At 60.7% G+C, this 20,454-nt stretch overlaps 9 protein-coding genes and 1 non-coding gene across 10 annotated transcripts; 7 read left to right on the top strand and 3 right to left on the bottom strand.

Moving 5' to 3' along the window:
- Positions 1 to 1,033: 1,033 nt before the first annotated feature.
- MJAP1_004096 (uncharacterized protein) lies at positions 1,034 to 2,416 on the top strand (the record flags this gene model as incomplete). Its single annotated transcript, XM_060268016.1, has 1 exon — positions 1,034 to 2,416. A coding segment is annotated over one exon (1,383 nt), but the record flags the coding sequence as incomplete, so codon positions are not given.
- Positions 2,417 to 4,706: 2,290 nt separating this feature from the next.
- Positions 4,707 to 6,131, top strand: MJAP1_004095 (uncharacterized protein; the record flags this gene model as incomplete). Its single annotated transcript, XM_060268015.1, has 1 exon — positions 4,707 to 6,131. One exon carries the CDS (start codon positions 4,707 to 4,709, stop codon positions 6,129 to 6,131), a length of 1,425 nt encoding a protein of 474 aa, XP_060123998.1.
- A 319-nt stretch (positions 6,132 to 6,450) lies between these two features.
- On the top strand, positions 6,451 to 6,930 carry MJAP1_004094 (uncharacterized protein; the record flags this gene model as incomplete). Its single annotated transcript, XM_060268014.1, has 1 exon — positions 6,451 to 6,930. One exon carries the CDS (start codon positions 6,451 to 6,453, stop codon positions 6,928 to 6,930), a length of 480 nt encoding a protein of 159 aa, XP_060123997.1.
- A 258-nt stretch (positions 6,931 to 7,188) lies between these two features.
- MJAP1_004093 (uncharacterized protein) lies at positions 7,189 to 7,668 on the top strand (the record flags this gene model as incomplete). Its single annotated transcript, XM_060268013.1, has 1 exon — positions 7,189 to 7,668. The coding sequence occupies one exon, from the start codon at positions 7,189 to 7,191 to the stop codon at positions 7,666 to 7,668; it is 480 nt and encodes a 159-aa protein (XP_060123996.1).
- A 1,247-nt stretch (positions 7,669 to 8,915) lies between these two features.
- Positions 8,916 to 11,482, bottom strand: MJAP1_004092 (uncharacterized protein; the record flags this gene model as incomplete). Its single annotated transcript, XM_060268012.1, has 4 exons — positions 8,916 to 10,414; positions 10,455 to 11,075; positions 11,181 to 11,378; positions 11,401 to 11,482. 4 exons carry the CDS (start codon positions 11,480 to 11,482, stop codon positions 8,916 to 8,918), a joined length of 2,400 nt encoding a protein of 799 aa, XP_060123995.1.
- A 39-nt stretch (positions 11,483 to 11,521) lies between these two features.
- MJAP1_004091 (uncharacterized protein) lies at positions 11,522 to 15,940 on the top strand (the record flags this gene model as incomplete). Its single annotated transcript, XM_060268011.1, has 1 exon — positions 11,522 to 15,940. One exon carries the CDS (start codon positions 11,522 to 11,524, stop codon positions 15,938 to 15,940), a length of 4,419 nt encoding a protein of 1,472 aa, XP_060123994.1.
- A 10-nt stretch (positions 15,941 to 15,950) lies between these two features.
- On the bottom strand, positions 15,951 to 16,985 carry MJAP1_004090 (uncharacterized protein; the record flags this gene model as incomplete). The annotated part of the gene is made up of 2 exons (XM_060268010.1): positions 15,951 to 16,671; positions 16,696 to 16,985. The coding sequence occupies 2 exons, from the start codon at positions 16,983 to 16,985 to the stop codon at positions 15,951 to 15,953; spliced, it is 1,011 nt and encodes a 336-aa protein (XP_060123993.1).
- A 70-nt stretch (positions 16,986 to 17,055) lies between these two features.
- Positions 17,056 to 17,139, top strand: MJAP1_004089. The gene has a single exon. It is a non-coding gene; the product is annotated as a tRNA-Thr (tRNA).
- A 63-nt stretch (positions 17,140 to 17,202) lies between these two features.
- MJAP1_004088 (uncharacterized protein) lies at positions 17,203 to 17,621 on the bottom strand (the record flags this gene model as incomplete). The annotated part of the gene is made up of 3 exons (XM_060268009.1): positions 17,203 to 17,239; positions 17,267 to 17,302; positions 17,332 to 17,621. 3 exons carry the CDS (start codon positions 17,619 to 17,621, stop codon positions 17,203 to 17,205), a joined length of 363 nt encoding a protein of 120 aa, XP_060123992.1.
- A 91-nt stretch (positions 17,622 to 17,712) lies between these two features.
- MJAP1_004087 (uncharacterized protein) lies at positions 17,713 to 20,451 on the top strand (the record flags this gene model as incomplete). Its single annotated transcript, XM_060268008.1, has 1 exon — positions 17,713 to 20,451. The coding sequence occupies one exon, from the start codon at positions 17,713 to 17,715 to the stop codon at positions 20,449 to 20,451; it is 2,739 nt and encodes a 912-aa protein (XP_060123991.1).
- Between the last annotated feature and the right edge of the window lie 3 nt (positions 20,452 to 20,454).

Genomic DNA, 20,454 nt, shown 5'->3' with positions numbered 1-20,454 from the left:
ATCGTCACAAATTCGTTGTCTTCTGTATCATTCCTTTTGATGCCGGGTCGGCTCACAGACAAAGATGAAATAGTGTACAAAAAGACCCATTCATCGGCAAAACTACGAGTTTATTAAGAACATTGCGAAGGATGTCGCCAAGTAAGGAACCCCAATCAATCGAGAACTGTACCTTACAGTACAATTCGCTTAAGTCCATTTCAGGTAGCTTGAATATAGACTTGTTAAAATATGTACCATAAGATCCAGTTTTAGCAAGGTTTCTAATCCTTTTGTAGTCTTCGCTATCCATCCTGTTGGCCCAATTTATCGTAGTCAAGAGGTATGTTAGATTGAAATCTAAGTACTCTTTAAAAAGCTTCTGCGTACCTTCGGCAAGGCTTGAATACACTTTGAAACCTCAAGATATTCTTGTTCAAATTTCTATTCGGAACACTATACTCCATTTCCTACTCCTTGAGCCCTTGAACCTTTAGCCAAGACAAGGTCGATCGGACGATTTCTTGGCTTTTATCAGATCGGCCTATCAGGCGCTCGGCCTTGCGATACGAGCCAATTTTTAGGTTGCGTGATGCTCCCTTCCTCTGCGCAGCTCTCGGAACTGAGCATTTCCCTAATTTCCCTGGCACTACCGCAGCTCCTCCCAGCAAAAAGTGCCAAGATTTTGACCTATAATGTGGGATCCCTGAAAGCCACCCTTTACCCTTGCATCTGATATTACGTAAACCGGTACACCGCCAGCCACTTTATGGGCCCGGTAAGCCGCGTGCTGAGTTCTATCCTTCCATTTGTTAATTTTTGTCACGCCTTTAGTCATGCTATGTTGCAATTCCCCGGGGGCAGCCCCTGCTGGACTGGTCGCTTGTAATGGCGTGCTTTTTGTGGGCGTATGGTTAAAACTGACAGTGAACAGGGCAAATCGCTCGTTCCAGCCCAGTTCCACGATAGACTCTTTCCACCGTTGGTTAATCAAGTCAAGACCATCATGTCTAATATAAATTTCCCTGAGGATAAGGGCCTACCAGATGACAAGGATTCGGTGAACGTCGATGTTATTGACGTCGAGGGCTCTACACTTGAGGCCATCACTGCGCTGGTGTCGGAAGATAACAATCATGAAATCAAGCTAAGAACCATGACGTGGCAAAAAGCAGCCTGGCTTTTGGCTGGCGATCAGGTGTGTCTGGCTGTCATGGCGCAGACGTGGTCGCTGTCTGTGCTGGGCTGGGTGCCTGGTCTGATCACCATGTTCCTCGCAGGTACTCTATTCTTTATTACCTCAATGACCATGCATAAGTTTATCATGAAGTATCCCCAGATCATGGACATCTGCGATTTCGGATACTACGCGTTCGGCAAGAGCCGCATCGCGTACAACTTTGCTGCGTTCATGCTGATGTGCAACAACGTCATCTTGATCGGTTTCCATATCCTGACCGCGGCCAGGATCTTGAACACGCTCTCGGAGCACTCTCTGTGCACTGTCGTCTTCAACGTTATTGCGACAATCATGGGTATTGTATTCTCTCTTCCGAGGACCTTGCATCATGTCTCCTTCATGTCGATGTTCTCTGCATTCTGCATGGCGATGGCGATCCTGCTGTTTGTTATCTTTGCCGGTATTGGTGGTCATCCCTATGTGGACCCCGATACGACGTACCCTTACAGTGGTGAGCCCGTGCGGACATATGCCTTCCCTCCGCCTGGCACCACCTGGGTCCAGTGCATGAATGCGATGCTGAACATCACTTTCCTCTGGGTCCCTCAGATCCTTTTCCCTACGTTCATCGCTGAGATGAAGCGGCCGCAAGACTTCCCCAAGTCGCTCGGTGTGTTGACTGGTATCTCGGTCTTCCTCTTTATTGTTCCCCCCTCGATTGGCTTCCGGTACCTGGGCCAGTACTCGGTCGCGCCTGCTTTCGGCAGTCTGGGCAACCTCAATTACAAGAAAGCGTCGTTCGCGTTTGTGATCGTGCCTACTGTTATTATTGGCTCGATCTATGCGAACGTTAGCGCCAAGTTCATTTATTACAAGTTGCTGAAGAACTCCAAACACGCTCACAGCAACACGGTGATTGGATGGGGTGTGTGGTTCCTCGTCATGGCCATCATTTGGATCCTGGGCTTCATCTTCGCCGAGGTTGTTCCGAGCATGGGTGATTTCCTGTCCCTTCTCGGTGCTGCCTTTGACTCCTTCTTCGGTTTCATTTTCTTTGCCGTTGCATACTGGCAGCTGCACAAGCGCCAGCTCTTCAAGGGCCTAAGCAGGTCCATTATGACTTGCATCCACGCGTTTATCATGGCCTGTGGATTGTTCATCCTTGGTCCGGGTCTGTACGCCGCTGTGGAGGCCATTATTGACGATTACTCTGGCAGCACGAAGCCTGCGTTCAGCTGCGACAATGTTGCGATCTAACAGAGTGCAAAATGGGTTGTAAGTTAAATTGCTTGTATAGTGTGAAGTAGCAACATTGTCTGCCTCATATGTATGTGTGTGATCTAGGTATACTCCGCCGTTTGTGTTGTTCGTTCCAACAATGATTTTAGCGTAGAGTTCGGAGCGCCGATGGGCGCCGATGACGCTAGCTTGTTTTCCAGTCGGCGTTGACCGTCCAGGTCCCAAAGCCCTGCCCGTTCACTGTAAATGTTACGCCGCGTTCGCCTTAAGGAAAGCTTTATTTGGCGGCCACGTGGAACGTGCTTGATGATCTGCCTTGATGCGGGCGGTCTTGCGGTGTGGAGCAGCGTAATCAATGCGAGATAAAAAAATGCTGCATAACATTATGACGCTGATTATTGACTTGGCATACATGGACCAGTGACTCGCACGTTCCATGCTGTCGTGCAGGTACGTGACATGAGCTGCGCTGCTGTCCCTCGAGATAATAAACTCCCTGTGAGTTATCTACTGCGCCCTTGCGATACCGCCCGCTGCGATCAGATTGCCTCAAATAGCGAGGCTGAATGAACGGGCCGCTCGTGCGCTAACTCCTGTTTTCGTTCAGCATGCTCATTTCTATCCTGGCTTTTTTTGCATTCGCGATTTCTGCTGTATCCTCAAAGACTGGGTCTCTGTCGTTCCTCCCTCCCATTCCGCTCGTCGAGGACTGGCACCGTATGAGTCAGGCGGCTGGTCTGGCTCAGCAGGCCTATTGCACTTCGCAGCCGTCCAACCAGCGGGTTGGTGATGCTCACGTCTTGTATTCGCACGGGAATGGCAACACTGTCCAGCGCACGATCGTCGCCAAGTCGGATAGTCTCGGTATCGTGGTTGCCTTTGAGGGCACGAACTCGAGCAGTCTAATCTCGCTTCTTCACGATGCGGATACGAGGCTTGTGGATCCGGATGAGAAGTTTAGTTCTGTCTATCCTCCCGGTACGCAAATCTTTGAGGGATTCCAGGACGCTTATCTTGCTGTCGCCGATCCTGTGCTCGACAAAGTCAAGGAATTGATGAAGAAGAACAAGGAGTCGCGTGTGACAGTTACGGGTCACTCGATGGGCGGCGCCTTGGCCCTCCTTGCTGCAGCGCACTATACCCATGCACTTGATCGCGGCGTGTTCAAAGCCTTTTCTTTTGGGCTGCCTCGCACAGGAAACCCTACCTTTGCCAAAGCTATTGACTCTATGCTCCCCGCGAAATTTTACTATACTGTAAATGGACGTGATTGTGTGCCTCATTCTCCCATGCATAAGCAAGGGTACCAGCATCCCTCTGGCCAGGTCTGGATTAATTCTGCGAACTCGACAAGCTGGAAGTATTATCCTGGGCAGGAAAATGTGTTTGGTGCAAACACCATAAAATCCGGAAACTGTTCATTGTACGATCATAAAGGGGTCTACTACCACACGGCCCTGGGACCTAACCCGGGTGGATGCCCAGCTCAAGTTGGCAACCATTAAATTCTTTTTTGTTGTTAAAGATCGCAGTCTTGTCGCAGTTTTAACAAAGCTGTACATAAGTTTTCTCTTCTTTTTTGAATGGTCATACGCCCTACTAGACGTGGATTTTGCTATGCCAACCCACTCCCGAAGTCTTGCCAAGAAACCGCACGTGTTCTATTATGGCGTGGCCGAATTGTCGAAATTGGTCTAATTTTGGGACTCTGACCTAGGCCGGCCATTGTTCCTCGGCTGACTAAACGGCAGCTCGTGGACCTTCCTAGTGAGGTACTGTGGGTGCTCTGTGCCTTATCTACACGTACATAGCGTAGACGCTGTACCATTCTCCTGTCGGCCCCATGACTATTGATCATTCTCACTGCACCCGTCTTTGCCTTCCGACGGGTACGACATCAGTGATCGCGAGGGTGACAAATTAACGCAAGGGGCCGGCGGCCATGCAAGCATCGGCAGGCCCATGCTCCCACGCATACGGGAGAATCGATCAGGTCTTGCTGGCATGAGAACCCTCTCGCTGTGCCAAGCCCTATCCCCTGCAGTGTCTCGTGCAAATTCATCGGCATTCTGGGAATGAGGTGCATATACCAGGCGGCAGGTGCTGCATTGGCCGCATACAACATCCACCGGTCCAATGAAATTACGCAAATCGTGATACAATTAAAATAACCCCGAATCCTTGGCATACACCACCATCCAACATGCATACGCGTACAGGCTTCTGCGCGTGTATCTACCGCGTCGGATGTAAATAAAACATAACGAAGGACACTCGTGAAGTTTCTAGCCCCCACCCCCCCCCCATCATGCTGGTCCAGAAACTGACCATTTGTCTATTCATTGCCGGTGCCTCGGCCACGATCGGCCGCGTGCACCTCGGCCACCACCACGTCGCGCATCAGCGTCGCGACACGCCCACCAACGCTGCCTCGTTCGCCAAGTTGACCAATGCCCACCAGGAATGCCAGTCGTACGGCGACGACACGGTGACCAAGATGATCAACCAGAACGAGTTCCCCAAGCCGGACCACATTGCCGGCATCCTCGACGGTGACAAGGATGCACACGCGCTGTACAACGAGATCAAAGACAAGATCCCCAAGGCCGATGTCCGCAAGGGCACCAAGGACCACCGCGGCTTTGCCGAGGACAAGCCCAGCTACCCCGAGTCGGACCCCGACTGCTGGTGGTCGATGAGCGGCTGCAACAAGCCCAAGCACGACAACATCATCCAGGATGTGACTCAGTGCAAGGAGGACAGCACCTGGGGCCTCACCTTTGACGACGGTCCTTTCTGTGCCCACAACAAGCTGTACAACTTCCTCCAGGAGCAGAAGCTCCGTGCGACGATGTTCTACATCGGCTCGAACGTTCTCCAGTACCCCTACCAGGCCCAGCGCGCGATTGTCGATGGCCACGACGTCTGCCACCACTCGTGGTCGCACCGTCTGATGACCACGCTCTCGAACGAGCAGGTGTTTGCTGAGCTCTACTACTCTGGCAAGGTCATCAAGAAGGTCATGGGCGTGACCCCCCGCTGCTGGCGCCCCCCGCAAGGTGACGTCGATGACCGTGTCCGCTACATTGCCTCGGCTCTTGGCTACCGCACGATCATGTGGAAGGAGGACACGGACGACTGGAACATCCAGCCCGCGGGTGAGCTCACGGAGGACAAGGTCGACAGCAACTACCGCAAGATCTTTAACAAGGCGGACAAGGAGTCGCCCGTCGTCCTGACCCACGAGATCTCCTCGCACACGATTAACGAGTTCATCAAGATGTACCCCGAGATGAAGAAGGCCTACAAGCACGTCGCCCCCGTTTCGGTGTGCACTGGTGTGCAGAACCCGTACCCCGAGGACATTACCTACCCCACCTTTGACGAGTACACCTCGGGCAACATGAACTACCAGGGTCTGCCGAGCGGCAACAAGATCAAGGCCGACGACTCTGCATCGTTCAAGCCTGTCCCGATCGACCAGGAGAAGGGCGGCTTCGGCCACCCCGGCCAAAAGGCCGCGAGCTCCAAGAGCAGCTCGAGCGCCGCTTCGTCGTCGTCCTCTTCGTCGCACTCTGCGAGGAGCACGAGCTCGGACTCGACTAACGATACGGCCTCGGATGCTACGGACGAGTCGACCAACTTCTCGGGCCAAGGCTCGAACAGTGCCGCGTCGCTCGTTGTGCCCGTGATTGGGCCCCTGGCTGCTGTGGTTGGTGCTCTGATCATGTAATTATATACAACCCTGAACCTCTTGACGTCTCACAGATAACCCCACAGAAATGAGACTATCAAGATGAGTGGTACTACATAGCCAAGCAAGGACGAACATGCATCATGTGTAATTTGTGTGCGAAACAAGCGAGGTAGCAGAGCCGCGGCGAATCGCTCCGTGGAAACAGCGCTACCCTGGGGCTTTTCCGCGGAAACGCGTCTGCCCGCTGCTCTCGTCCGCGGCCGAGAAACCTCCACCTAACTCCGCCGCGGGGGGCATTGGGCATAAAAGCAGCACCCTCCACAGGGACGAACCGACGCACGGATTCTCCTTCGCAATGGCCTACCTCGACTTTGCTCTGCGCGGTGTCGGTATCTTTGGCAGCGGCGCCTTTTTCGGTATGGCGCTGTCGATCTCGACCGTGACTCTTCCCATGCTCTTCCGCCACAAGGACATTACTGCTCGGCAGCGCGTCGAGCTGTGGAGCGACCTGTACACGCTCGTGACGCAGCGCTGGGTGCCGTTCGGTATGCTTTCGGCCGTCGCTTTCGGCGTTGCTGCCTACACAACAAAGTCAGACAAGTCGCTTCCAGTGGCTGCGGCAATTTCCATGGCCTCCATCATGCCCACGACGCTCATCTTCGTCTTCCCGTACGTGAACAAGCTCAAGTCGTTCCTCAAGGGCGACTTTCCCAGTGACGACGAGGCGCTCAAGACGCTGCGCGTCTGGGGCGACGTGCACTGGCTGCGCACGATCTGTGCCGGCCTTGCCGCTGCGATCGGCCTGTACGACCTGGTGGCACTTCTTTCCAAGTAAATAGATCTAATGTACACCACTCTACCAACCGGTGATTGCCTCGACATTCCAAACGCTGAGCCACACACACGGCCTGCTCCCGCGCCCATCCGCAGCAGGGACACCTCCACTGGACTGACACGTTGAGGGTGTAGCCACCACTCTGCCTCGGTTCTCGTCCGCGGCCGAGAGCCAGCGTCCGCGGGGCACCCTGGCAAGCGGAAAAGTGCGTTCCCTCCACACTTTCCCCGCAACTTTCCCACGCACGGATTCGTTCCCATGGCGTACCTGGACTTTGCGCTGCGGGGTGTTGGCATCTTTGGCAGCGGCGCCTTTTTTGGCATGGTACTGTCGATTCCTACCGTCACGCTCCCGATGCTTCTTCGCCACAAGGACATTACTACTCGTCAACGCGTTGAACTATGGAATGACCTCAACACCCTCGTGGACCAGCGTTGGGTGCCCTTCGGTTTGCTGTCGTCGGTCACCTTTGGGGTTGCTGCCCACTATACCCAATGCGACAAGACGCTTCCTACGGCTGCGGCCGTCTCGATGTTTTCCCTCGTGCCCGTGACGGTCGCCTTTGTCGTCCCCTATGTGAACAAGCTGAGGTCGTACCTCAAAGGCGGCGTCCTCAGCGACGACGAGGTGCTCAAGACGCTGCGCACCTGGGGCAAAGTGCATTTGCTGCGCACGGTGTGTGCCGGCCTTGCCACTGCGATCGGACTGTACGACGTAGTGAGTCTCGTGTCCAAGTAAATTGGCACTTTTTCCTCAATATGGGAACAATCCTCCACTTTAGAAGGAACCGCAAAGACTGTACACGCATGTGCTTGCCGGACGTAGTACATAGTGGGCCTTGCTCCTGGTGTGGTAGTGCCCTGGCATTCTTAATCACAAACCAGACTAGCAAGCGCACAGGGGTAAAGCCTCTGTAACGTCTTGTTCACGAGTGATGACGCACCCTTGGATATGGGGGACTTGATAATCTATACACGCTATTCAGGAGACCGATGGTCTTGCTAGTCAATAGGTTGACACCACGGCTGGTGCCCATCCATTGCCCTATCTGGGCCGTGCTTAGGGCTTGTCCTGCTTTATCGATTCGCTTGGAGTCGCATCCGTGCTGTCATGCGGAGCAGGGACGCGACTCGGATCCGTCTTGTTGTTAGCAAGGAATTCAAGAGGGTTTTCTTCTTTTTCGTCCCTAATTTGAATGATACGATCCACTATCTTGCCGATTGCATGCCTGAATGCCGTACTGGGTCCTGGGTGCAAGATACGGTCTTCAGGATTGAATGGGAGGCTCATGGTGACCTCGACACTGTCCACAAATTCACCACCATTCTCAGATTCGGATACCCGGGTTATCCAAGCATTTAGACCCGCATCGTCCCTCAAAGGAGGAAGCCACTTTTCCAACTCTTGCCTTGTTTCAGCGTCGATTATGGATTCAGCAAGATTTTCAGCTTCAATGCGCTGTTCCATGCTGGGTTTCTCGGTGGGAATTTGGGCGGGCATGATAGTAAGGGATGGGAGGGAAGGAGAGTTGTGGGGGCTACGCTTTTCTATTTTTCAAATGGACAGCAAACCTGTCAATGCGTACTTGATGTGACACACAAGACGCGATCAGGCTTGGAAAGAAGAGGCGCCCAATGTGAAACACCTCTCCGGAGGGATAAGCAACGTGTTCATCCCTACCCATGTACGCCAACGGCCTGCATGCTGTATTCTCGTGTGGAGGCAGTGATGATGCCACCGCAGGCTGGCCAAGATGCTGAAGATGAAAGGAAAACGACCAAGAGACGCGAGTGTTGATGCACCACTGCATCGTCCAGCATTGTCGTCCTAGCCAATCCCCGGTATTTTCCGTGTGCCATAAATTCATATCGACATGTGCATGCGCTAGATAGTCTATCCATGGGGTCCGTATGGGAAAATTCCCCGAGGAATATTCCAGGCGCGGCCTATGTCGATGTCGCTGGTCGACCGCAGAGCCGCACGTGCTAGTGCGCCTCGAGGACGATGCCCGCGGCGACCGTCTCGCCGTGCATGCGAAAGAGCAGGCGCGCCATCTCCTTGTTCGCACGGAAGGTCTCGATCGGGAATCCCTTTCCACCCCCCAAGCTGATGCGCGCGGTGGCGGTCGCATGGTGGGGCAGTACGCGGGGCCTTTGGCGCACGACGTCGCCCGAGGCCTTGTCGAGGATCGCGACGAGCTCCACGAGCTCGCCCGGGATGTCGGCGCTGTGGTGGAACACTTCGAGCGCCGTGCCCTTGACCAGCGGGTAGGTCGGCTGGAAGACGAGCAGCTGCACGAGCACCTCGCTACAGAGCGGCACGAGCTGGCCCGGCGGGCAGAGCACGCTGCCGACGTTCACCTGGTTCTGTTCGAGCTGGGAGAGGTAGAGCGTGGCGTTGGTCCCTGCTGCGGCCCACATCACCGGCTCGTTGTCGCACTCGATCGCACGCACCATCCCCGACTCGTCGCCCGGGAGTGCCGCGAGGACTTCGCCGACCTGGACGAATCCCGAGACGATGCGCCCCGCGACGCCGAGTCCCGAGGAGCCCGCGGCCTGGTTGCGGAACACGTTGGCGACCGGCATGCGCAGTGGCGCGTCGATCGTGCGCTGGGGCGGCTCGAGTGCGTCGAGCGCCTGTGCGAGGGTCTTGCCCGAGTACCACGGCGCATGATCGCCGGTGCGCTCGGCAATGTTCCACCCAGCCGCGGCCGCGCACGGCACAAACTGGACCTTGCCGAGGTCAAAGCCGCTCTGCGTGAGGAACGGCTCGAGGGTCGTCTGGATCAGCGTGTAGCGTTCCTGGTCATAGTCGGCTGCGTCCAGCTTGTTGATTACCACGACGAGTTGCTGCACACCCAGCGAGCGCAGGAGCGTTGCGTGCTCGCGCGTCTGGCCGCGGGGCCCAAAGCCCGCTTCGAACGCGCCGAGGATCGCGTCGATGACGAGGATCGCCACGTCGGCCTGCGCTGCGCCGCTGATCATGTTCGGCACAAAGTCCGAGTGCCCCGGCGCATCGAGAAGGTGAAAGAGCGTGCTGGGCGTGCGGAAGGTATCCTGCGCGACGTCGATCGTCACGCCGCGCGCCCGCTCCTCTTCCGACGAGTCGAGCGCCCAGGCGTAGGCAAACGAGCCCTTGCCCATCTTGGCGCTGCCCCGCACATTCTTCTCGTGCGCGCGGTCCGAGAGCTCGCCGAGCTCGTGGAGCATGCGCCCCATGAGCGTCGACTTGCCCGAGTCGACGTGGCCCACGACGACCAGGCCGATTTCACGCAGGCCTTGCGCCTGGCGCGCCTTGTACTCGCTCAGCGCCTGCTCGCGCGGCATGGCGAGCTTCGGCGCAGGCGAGTGGGCGCGTGTGCTGCTAGCCGAGCCCGCCGGACTTGGCCCGCCGAGGTCCATCTTTTGGATCGAGCCACGCAGCTGCTGCACCGGGCCGGGCGCGGGTTTCTTGGCCTGGGCTTGCTGCCGGTTCTTTTCTTTTTCTGTATAAGTCCTGAACACGGGGGCATCACTGCGCAAGACGCGTGCCGCGCCGCGCCTGCAGCACGATGTCGTCGGGGCTGAGCGTCGAGAAGACTTGGCGGAGATTCTGCATCTCGTCTTCGGACACGCTCACGCTCGGCAAGGGATGCGCGGACTTCGATACAGGGCGCTCCAGCAGCTGGACAAACGGCGACGGGGCGCCGTGTGCAGGAGCGGGTGCAGGGAAGAGCCTCGCGATCGATTCGCCGGACGGCACCGTGGCGACAGGCGGGGCGGCAGCGGCGGCGGGCGCCGGGGACGACGGGGTGCTGGGCCGGCTGGGCGTAGGCGTGCTTTGCGTGCTTTGCGTCGCAGCCGCCGGCGCCTGGGCTCCCGTCCCGGTCGTCTTGGCCGGCTTGCCCTTGAGCCGTGCCGCTTGCATCTTTTGCTGCAGTTTCGAGAGTTTTGGTTGGGACGCCGTTAAAGGCGCCGAGGGTGTCGGTGCTGCAGAAGTAGGAGCAGCAGGAGCAGGAGCAGGAGCAGGAGCAGGAGCAGGAGCAGGAGCAGGAGCAGGAGCAGAGGCCAGCGTCGAGGGGGCAAAAGCGCCGGCTGGCTCTTGCACCGGCCCCGAGCCATCGTGGCCGCCGTGTGCCCCCTCGGTTGCACTCCCTCCCTCGCATGCTCTGTCTCCAACCCTGCTTACTCCTCCTCTCCCTCTCCCTCTCCCTCTTCCGCGCCCACGCACGCCCAACCTCCCCCCCTCTCTGCCCGCCTCGGCGCACGTACCTGCCTTCTTCTTCGCGAGCGCCTCCTCGCGCTCGCGCTCCTGCACGAGAAACGCAATGGCCTCGGACACGTCAAAGTACGTCTCGTAGAGTGCCTCGCGCATCTGGCGCTCCGAGAAAGGGTTGGCCCCTCCCAGTTCGTCCTGCAGGTCGTGGAGCGACTGCTCCATCGCCTCCTGGTCCTCCGGACTGAGGTCGTCTGCGTCAGGCGCGATACGTACCTAGGTAGTCGCCCTCATCGCTGTACTCCTCTGCGAGTTCCGCATCCAGATCGAGGTTTCGCACCGCACGGTGGCGCGACATGGTGAGAAGGAGCCCGGTGCTGACTAACCCTCCTTCGCCATGGACGACCGACCCGCGGAGCTGGCCGAGGCGCAGTACCAGGCGCCGTTTGCGATGCCGCGCCGTGCGCGTGCCTCGAGTGCAGCATCCTCGATGTCGTTCTTTGACGAGCGTGAGCTGCAGGAGGCGCAGGAGTGGGCCTCGTCGCAGGAGCGGCCGGCCGGCGTCCCGATGCGGCGGCGCCGGCGGGACTCGCAGGTGGGCAGCTATGACGACCACAGTGCGATCTTTGACGGCCCGGCCGCTGAAGGCGTGCCGAGCTCTGTGTCGAGTATGCACCACGTCATGGCGCGCCCGTCGTTCCAGACGTACTCGCGGCGGCAGCGCCGCGGCCGCGGCCGGCGTCGCCGGGACAGTGCTGCGCACTCGCGCGAGCCGTCGCCGACGAGCGAGCGTACCGGCTCGAACGCATCGCACACGGCGAGTGCGATCTCGTACCGCAAGCGCGCCTACCGTCCGCGGGACGAGGCGCAGGGCGAGCCGGCGCAGAATGGCATTATCGGCTCCTTCTTTGCGACGATCCGTGGCGAGGAAGAGCCGTGGGACGAGCAGGCGCTTACCGACGAGTACAGCGAGGAGCCGCGCAGCGACGACGACGAAGAGTACAGCGAGGGCGAGAGCGACCGCTCGTCGACCTCGTCGCGCCGCCGCGACTCGCCGAGCCGCATGATCCCCAACGTCTTTGGCACGTACGAGGAGCCGTTTGCCGAGCACGACGAGAACGAGGCGCCGTTCGACGATCCCGCGCTCGGCGCCAAGCCGGTGCACCTCAAAGACTTTCCGGATGCCGCGCCGCTCCTCGACGAGGGGCCGGCGCCGGTCGAGGACGAGGCGCAAAAGAGCGTGTGGCTCGACAAGTCCTGCCGCGACAAGCAGCAGATCTACCTTGCGGACGAGGACACGCTCATCCGCATCACGGGCTACACCGTGCGCACCGACCGCATGCTCCTCTACCACGTCGCGTGCGTGCTCACGCTCGGCATCCTCGCGCTCCTTGTGCTCTGGTTCCCCAAGTGGCGCCTGCAGTACCTCTTGCGCGAGTGCGACTTTGCGCACGCCGAGTTTGTCGTGGTCGAGAACCAGTGGGGCGACCTCAGCCAGGAGTCGTTTATGCTTGTGCCGTTTGCGCGCCCGCTCCGTGCGGTGTTCCCCGCCTCGTCGCGCGATCCGCCGTGCACCCACGCGCAGTACCAGGCGATGCTCCAGGACCCGCTTGAGGACGAGGGGGATGCCGAAGAGGTCGTCGACCTGCGCATGTTTGAGTACCGCTACACACGCTTCCTCCTGCACCCGCCCAGCGGGCGCTTCCGCACGATCAAGGACTGGCGCGACACTGCGTGGACCTCGTCGGGGGCGATGCAGAGGGGGCTGCGTGCCGACCTGGAGAAGGAGCGCGCGGCGGTCTTTGGCGCCAACGTGATCGAGATCACCGGCAAGACGACGTGGGAGCTGCTGGTAGGCGAGGTGCTGCATCCCTTCTACATCTTCCAGATCGTCTCGATTGCGCTCTGGAGCTTGGACGACTACTACTACTATGCGTTCTGTATCGCAGCCATCTCTGTCGGGAGCATCTTTTCGACGCTCGTCGAGACGAAAAAGACGATCAAGCGCATGCGCGAGATGAACCGCTTCGTGTGCTACGTGCGCGTCCTGCGCGACGGGCAGTGGTCGATGGTCGAGAGCAGCGAGCTGGTGCCGGGCGACGTGTATGACGCGGCGGACGCCAACCTCTCTGTGCTCCCGGCGGACAGCGTGCTGCTCACTGGCGACGCGATCGTCAACGAGAGCATGCTCACCGGCGAGAGCGTGCCGATCAGCAAGCAGCCGATCACCGAGGCGGCCGTGCACACGCTGCAGACGACGCGCAGCGACCTCGCGACGCACCTCGCGCGCCACTTTCTCTTTGCCGGCACCAAGGTCATCCGCATCCGCCCGGTCGCCGGCGCGGAGGAGACGAGCGCCAAGGCGATCGTCGTGCGCACCGGCTTCCAGACGACCAAGGGCTCGCTCGTGCGTGGCATGCTCTTCCCGAAGCCGATGGGCTTCAAGTTCTACCGCGACTCGTTCCGCTTCATTGGCTTCCTTGCATGCATCGCCGCCGTGGGCCTCTGCCTGAACACGATCAACTTTGTCAAGCTCGGCATCGCGTGGAGCACGCTGCTCATCCGCGTGCTCGATCTCGTGACGGTCGTCGTGCCGCCTGCGCTGCCGGCGACGATGAGCATCGGCACGGCGTTTGCGATTGTGCGCCTGCGCCGCCAGGGCGTGTTCTGCATCTCGCCGACGCGCGTCAACATGGGCGGCAAGGTGAATGTCGTGTGCTTCGACAAGACCGGCACGCTCACCGAGGACGGCCTCGACGTGCTCGGCGTGCGCACCATTGATGCCGCGCACCAGTTTAGCGAGCTGCACCAGGCCACCGACGAGGTCCCGACGTCGGCCGCAAGCGACAGTCCGCTCGTCCTCCTCCATGCGCTCACGACGTGCCACGCGCTAAAGGTGGTGAACGGCGAGGTGATTGGCGACCCGCTCGACGTCAAGATGTTTGAATTTACCGGCTGGGCGATTGACGAGGGCGACGACGTCCAGACCTCGATCGACGCCGCGCCGAGCGGCGAGGAGCGCCCGCCTGCGCTCGTGCAGACGGTCGTGCGCCCGTCGGGCGGCCCCGCGTTCGAGGCGGGCGCGCTTCCCGACGCCGAGCCGTTCCTCGAGCTGGGTGTGATCCGCACCTTTGACTTTGTCTCTTCGCTGCGCCGCATGAGTGTGGTTGTAAAGCAGCTGCGCTCGCCCACGATGGAGGTCTACGTCAAGGGCGCGCCGGAAGCGCTCGTCGACATCTGCGACAAGTCGTCCCTCCCGGACGACTTTGACGATCTCCTCTCGTACTATACCCAGCACGGCTACCGCGTGATCGCGTGCGCGGGCAAGTCGCTGCCGGGTCTCTCGTGGGTCGAGGCGCAGCGCATGCCTCGCGAAAAGGCCGAGAGCGACCTGCAGTTCCTGGGCCTGATCATCTTTGAGAACAAGCTCAAGCCGGGCTCCGCGCCGGCCATCGCGACGCTCCGCCACGCGAATATCGGCTGCAAGATGGTGACGGGCGACAACCCGCGCACGGCCGTGAGTGTCGCGCGCGAGTGCGGCATGCTGGGCCAGTCGACGACGACGTTCCTCGGCACCTTTGCGCGCGGCTCGCCCGAGCAGCCGAACGACGTCGTGCTCGACTGGACGAGCACCGACGACGAGCGTACGCAGCTCAACCCCGACACGCTCAAGCCGCGCGATCTCGATCCGAGCTCGACCGAGATGGGCGACTTTAGCGTGCTCGACTACGAGCTCGTGGTCACCGGCGACGTTTTCCGGTGGATGACCGACTATGCGCCGATCGAGATTGTGCGCCGAATGCTCATCAAGGGCACCATCTTTGCGCGCATGTCGCCCGACGAGAAACACGACTTGGTCGACCGCCTCCAGGAGCTCGGCTACACGGTCGGCATGTGCGGCGACGGTGCGAACGACTGCGGTGCGCTCAAGGCCGCCGATATTGGTATCTCGCTCTCCGAGGCCGAGGCGTCGGTCGCCGCGCCCTTCACCTCGACGCGCCCCGACATTTCGTGCGTGATCGAGGTGATCAAAGAGGGCCGTGCGGCGCTCGTCACATCCTTCTCATGCTTCAAGTACATGGCGCTGTACAGTCTGATCCAGTTCACCTCGATCACGATTCTGTACAACCTCGCAAGCAGTCTCGGCGACTTCCAGTTCCTGTACATTGACCTGTTTATCATCCTTCCGGTCGCCGTGGCGATGGCGCGCACGCTGCCCTACCCCACCCTACACGTCAAGCGGCCGACAGCGAACCTCGTCTCGAAAAAGGTGCTGCTGTCGATGATGGGGCAGGTCGTCATCTGCTCGCTTGCGCAGGTCTTTACGTTCTGGCTCACGCGCCGCCAGGACTGGTACGAGCCCGCCCCGCTGAACCCCGACGAGCTGAACGTGGTCAATGCAGAGAACTCGGCCATCTTCCTCGTGTCCTCGTTCCAGTACATCACGGTCGCGGCCGTGTTTAGCGTCGGGCCGCCGTTCCGCAAGCCGATCTATACAAACCCGATGCTCCTTGCGTCGCTCACCGTGCTCGGCATGCTCTCGACCTTTTTCCTCTTTGTCCAGTCGGGCTTCTTCTTTAATCTGCTCGGCCTCGTGCCGTTCCCGATGGCCTTCCACTGGGAGCTGTTTGCGATCGTCGTCGTAAACACCATTGCGTGCTTCGTCTTTGAGTCGTACTTTACGCAACCGCTCCTGCAATTCATCAAGTTTGTGCAGCGCATTTCCCACCGCGGCCGCCACCACAAGTCGCGCAAACACAACCAGAAGACATACAAGGCGGTCATCTCCTCGCTCAATGACCCGGCCGAGGCATAGTCTATAGAATCTACGATTCGCTCACACGCCGCCGCTTGCCGGGCAGCAGCAGATCGGCCTCGACCTGCTGGACCTCGGCGAGGTCCGCAGGGGTCGGCGACACGGGCGCCGCGCCGCGCTCCGCGGGGGTATACTCGCTCCGCACATGGCTCAGCGCAGCCCACTGGGACAGCTGAGCAACGTGCTCTTGCAGCGCACGCGACAAGGTGTGCAGACGCTTGCGTGCAGGATGCGTCTCTTCTGTATCGTCCACCACAAGCGGGCGCAGCGGGGGGAAGAGCTGCGCGAGCTGCGGCTCGCCGCCCTCGCGCGCGCCGCGCGCCTCGTGCGGCACCTCGACCTCGATAATCTTTTGCAGACGCACATCGGCCTGGTGCAGCGACGTGAGCGCATCCGCCGCGAGTTTCTTGAGCGCGTGTGTCGCGTCCATCAGCGCGAGGTTCTTTTGCTCCGTGGCCGAGAGCTGCTGCTCGGCAATCTCGGCCTCGGGCGTGGTCGATTTCGCGACAAACGCGGGGCTCGCGATGCGGATATCCGGCACGAGCGCCTTGAGGTTCGAGAGGGAAAGCGTCGTCATGCGCTCGCGCAGGCGCTCCGAGCGGCGGTCGGTCGCAGTGCGGTGCTGTGCCGTAGCCGCCTTCATCTGCAGCATCTGCTTGCGTGCGCGGCCGAGCTGCTCGCGCGTCGCTTTGTGCGCGGCCTGTTCGTCGGCCAGTGCGCGGTGTGCGTTTCTGGGTCAGCGCAAGTATACGTACTGCAGCCGCGACTCGATCGTGTGCAAGCGGTTCTCGACATTCTGTGTCTTGTCCGACGCGTGCTTGGTCGTGCGCTGCGTCGTCTGCACGCGCCGCTCCAGCTCCTGGTTGCGCGCGAGGAGGCGCTCGCGCACCTGTGCGTCTTCCTCGCGCTCGTTCATGAGCGTGCGCATAATCTGCAGGAGCACATTCTTGTTCTTTTCATCGAGTCTCTCGACGCTCAGCGGCGTCTTGTGGTAGCCGCGCGCCTGAAAAACATCGCGCAGCTCCTCCCACGTCCAGTCGCGCATGGTGGAGGAAACCGCGTGGAAACGTCGCCCTGTTGAAGTAAGTACAAACCGATAGGAATTCTGCAATTATGCCCGTATGGCGCAGTGGTTAACGCACTCCACTTGTATTTCATAGTACATGGAGAGATCCCTCGTTCGACTCGGGGTGCGGGCAACTTTTTTTTGCTTCTACTGTTGTACATGCGTTCCCAACTCGTTTGGAGGTGGCTTGGCAACATTACACTTCAGGCTGGCCATGCTCGCGCATCGAAAAGCTACGTCAGAAAAAAAAAGAAACCTACCCATAGTACTGCTCACTCCCATGCGGCACTTGCCAACTGCGTCAGCCGAAATTAAAAAAACGTACACGCCCGTCCCGGTATCCCATTGCGGCCCACGCTGCCTCCGTGCCCATATCAGCAGGCTATTCCACTCGGCGGCATCCTCGGCTGCGACCCACTTGCCTTGGGGCGCATCTGGTGCGGCCTGTGCGCCTGACGTGCCTTGGCCGGCCTGTGTGCTCTCTGCAGACTCATGCGGCACAGACGTCGTCGGCGTATTTGGGACAGAGCCTTCCTCTCCTTGTGGACCAGACAGCGGCGCATCCGGCGCAGGCGCCGCGACACGCGTATCCGCACTCCAGGCCACCGCCGGCATGGTGGTGGTCGATGTCACGTGACAGACGCGTCGCGGGGGAGGCGCGTCAACTTCGTGGAGGCGTTGCGCTACGACGGGGCGACGAGCGGCCATGGATCTGGGGATCGACGTCTCGTCGAATGTCCAGGACAGGATTGACCAGAACTTGTTTGATGACTCGGACGACTTTTCTATCCCCGGCGTTGCGCGGCGCGCGTCGCCGCACGCGAATTCGTACGCCGACCAAACCGACTATGCTTCGAGCTTCCAGGACAGCGTGAGTGAGCTGCCGGCGCTGCACCGGGATGCCGATCCGGTGGTCCCGCCGCAGGTCGAGACGCACGACGAGCTCGCAGTGAATATCGACGAGCTCAACGAGCGCATGCTGGACGACTCGCAGTCGCTGCACGTCTCGATGAAGGCCTCGCAGGACTCGCAGGACGCGAGCGCCGACGCCGAGGACGATAGCCGCGTGCTGCGTGCTGCAGACGACGAAGCATCGACCTCGGAGGCGTCTGCGCCGGACTCGCCGACGTCGCGGGGAACGGGCGCCTCGCCGACCGTCATGCACAAACGCACGTCGCCTGTTTCTTCTCCGCCGCGCGTCCACGCATCGGGCGAGTCGGCAGACGACGAAGAGTCGCCAATCAAGGCGGAGCGGAGCACACGCTCGATCGCGGGGCGCTCCGACATGTCGATGGACCTGTCGATGGACCGCCGCTCGATGGATCGTTCGCGCTCGTTCCGCCAGCCGATGGTATCCCTCGAGGACTCGAGCCTCGACATGTCGCAGTCCGCAAGCGAGCTCTCGGAAGCGTCTGAAGACCGCGCCGCCGCGCCGCCTGCCGCGCCGCGCGTCTCTCCCAGCCCCGAGGCTATCCCGGATACGTCGCGTGGCTCGCACGATACCTCCAAAGCCTCGGCACGCTCGCAGCGCGACGCGTCGCTGCGCTCGATGCGCTCGCAGCGCTCGCACGATACCTCGCAGGCCTCGGCGCGCGACGCGTCGCGCGTGTCGGCGCGTTCGCGCCGCGATACCTCGCGCTCGCTGTCGCACGGCTCGATGCGCGCCACGCCAGGGCACGCGTCTAATGCGACCGAGCGCTCTGCCCTGCTTTCCTCGCGCTCGACGCACTCGACGCCGTACACGGTGCGCACGCAATCGCTGCTGCGCACGTCGTACGCGCCGTCCGATACGAGCTCGTCGTCGGAGCCGCTCGTCGTGTCGAATGCGAATGCGGCGAACCTGTCCATGCCCCAGCTCGGCACGTACGACGAGCCGATCGGGACGCACGTCGACCCTGCGCGGCTTGTGGTGTACCAGGACAAGCTGAACAAGCAGCTTGCGGCCGAGAACGAGGCGCTCAAGAGCCAGTGCGACGCGCTCTTTCACATTATTCAGACGCACGAGATCGACGTCGACCACAGCACACTCCCGCTGGACGTCTCGCAGCACAGTGAGCAGGCGCCTACGACGCCCGCGCCCCAGCCCATGTCGTCGCCGGCCGAGGCGCACCTCAAGCGGCGCATCCGCGACCTGGAGGCGATTGTCGACGCGCAGCAGCAGCGCCTGCAGGCGCCGCCCACACCATGCGCGTCCGACGCACTGCTCGACCGCACGACCGATACCCTGCAAGACCGCCACGAATCGATGCTCGAGGACGTGGACCGTGCGCTGCAATCCGGCGAGGCGCTCGACGCGTGCGTCGACAAGCTGCGGCATGCGCTGAACCAGGCGCACGGCGTGATCAATGCGATGCGCGAGCGCCCCGCCAAGGTGCCGGAAGCGAGCGCAGGACCAGAGGCGAGCCACACGCTGAACGACGCGAGCCGCACCGCGTTTGGCTCTTCGCTGCCGTCTGGGCACTCGCTGCGTGCGTCGGTGTCGCAGCGTGCGTGCGTCTCGATGGACGCCGACGAAGCGCTCGAGGAGCTCGCGCCGCTCCAGGCGACGGTCCACGCCCTGACCGACGAGCTGCAGTCCGCACGCTCGGCGCTCGACGAGGCGATGCAGCGCTCGCGGGACTCGTCCGTACGCAAGATCCGCCTCGAGGAGCAGCTTGCGGCGACGCACGACGAGCTCGAGCGCGCTCATGCGAAGCTCGAGGCCAAGACCAAGGCGATGCACGAGGTGCACGAGGCGTCGCTCGACCGCCCCACGCTCCAAGCGGCGCTCGCGCAGGCGCAGGCGGACGTGCGCGCCGCCGAGATGCAGCAGCTGCAGATGGAGCAGCAGCACCGCGTGCTCGGCGAGCAGCTGCGCATCGCGACCGAGCGCTACGCGCAGGCGAACGAGAATGCAGACGTCGCGCGCGACGCGCGCCATGCGTGCGAAGCCGAGCTCGACGCGCGCATCGAGCAGATGGAGGCGCTGCAGAGCGCACTCGCGCTCAAGAACGACGAGGTGGCACAGCTGCGCGGCGAAAAGGACCACCTATGGGACGAGCGCCGCGAGATTATGGCGCAGGTGCACCACTTTGAGCAGCACCTGCGCGAAGTGCGCAGCGACACGGAGCAGTACGGCGCAGACCTGCGCCGCCTCCAGGACGAGCGTCGGACCCACGCGGACGAGGTGCGTGCCGAGGTGCTTGCGCTCGCCAAGCCGCGCCTCGCTGCGCTGCGTGCCGAGCTCGACCAGGAGCGCAAACGCAGCCGCGCGCTCGTCGGCCAGAAAGCCTACCTGGGCGAGACGCTGCGGGCGCACGAATGGCTCTATGAGCGCCTATGCACGCAGTTTACGCACCTCGCGCCGGTCCTGCGCAAGTACGGTGCGGCGCCGCCGCGGCCACGCACGCTGCGCTTCCGTGCGGTGGCGTGGGCGGTGCGTGCGGCGCTGCGGATGGGTATGTAGTGT

The sequence above is a fragment of the Malassezia japonica genome, chromosome 8, assembly GCF_029542785.1.
Source record: "Malassezia japonica chromosome 8, complete sequence".
Classification (NCBI taxonomy): domain Eukaryota; kingdom Fungi; phylum Basidiomycota; class Malasseziomycetes; order Malasseziales; family Malasseziaceae; genus Malassezia; species Malassezia japonica.
Note: the sequence above shows the minus strand (reverse complement) of the source record. Positions and strands in the feature narration are given on the sequence as shown.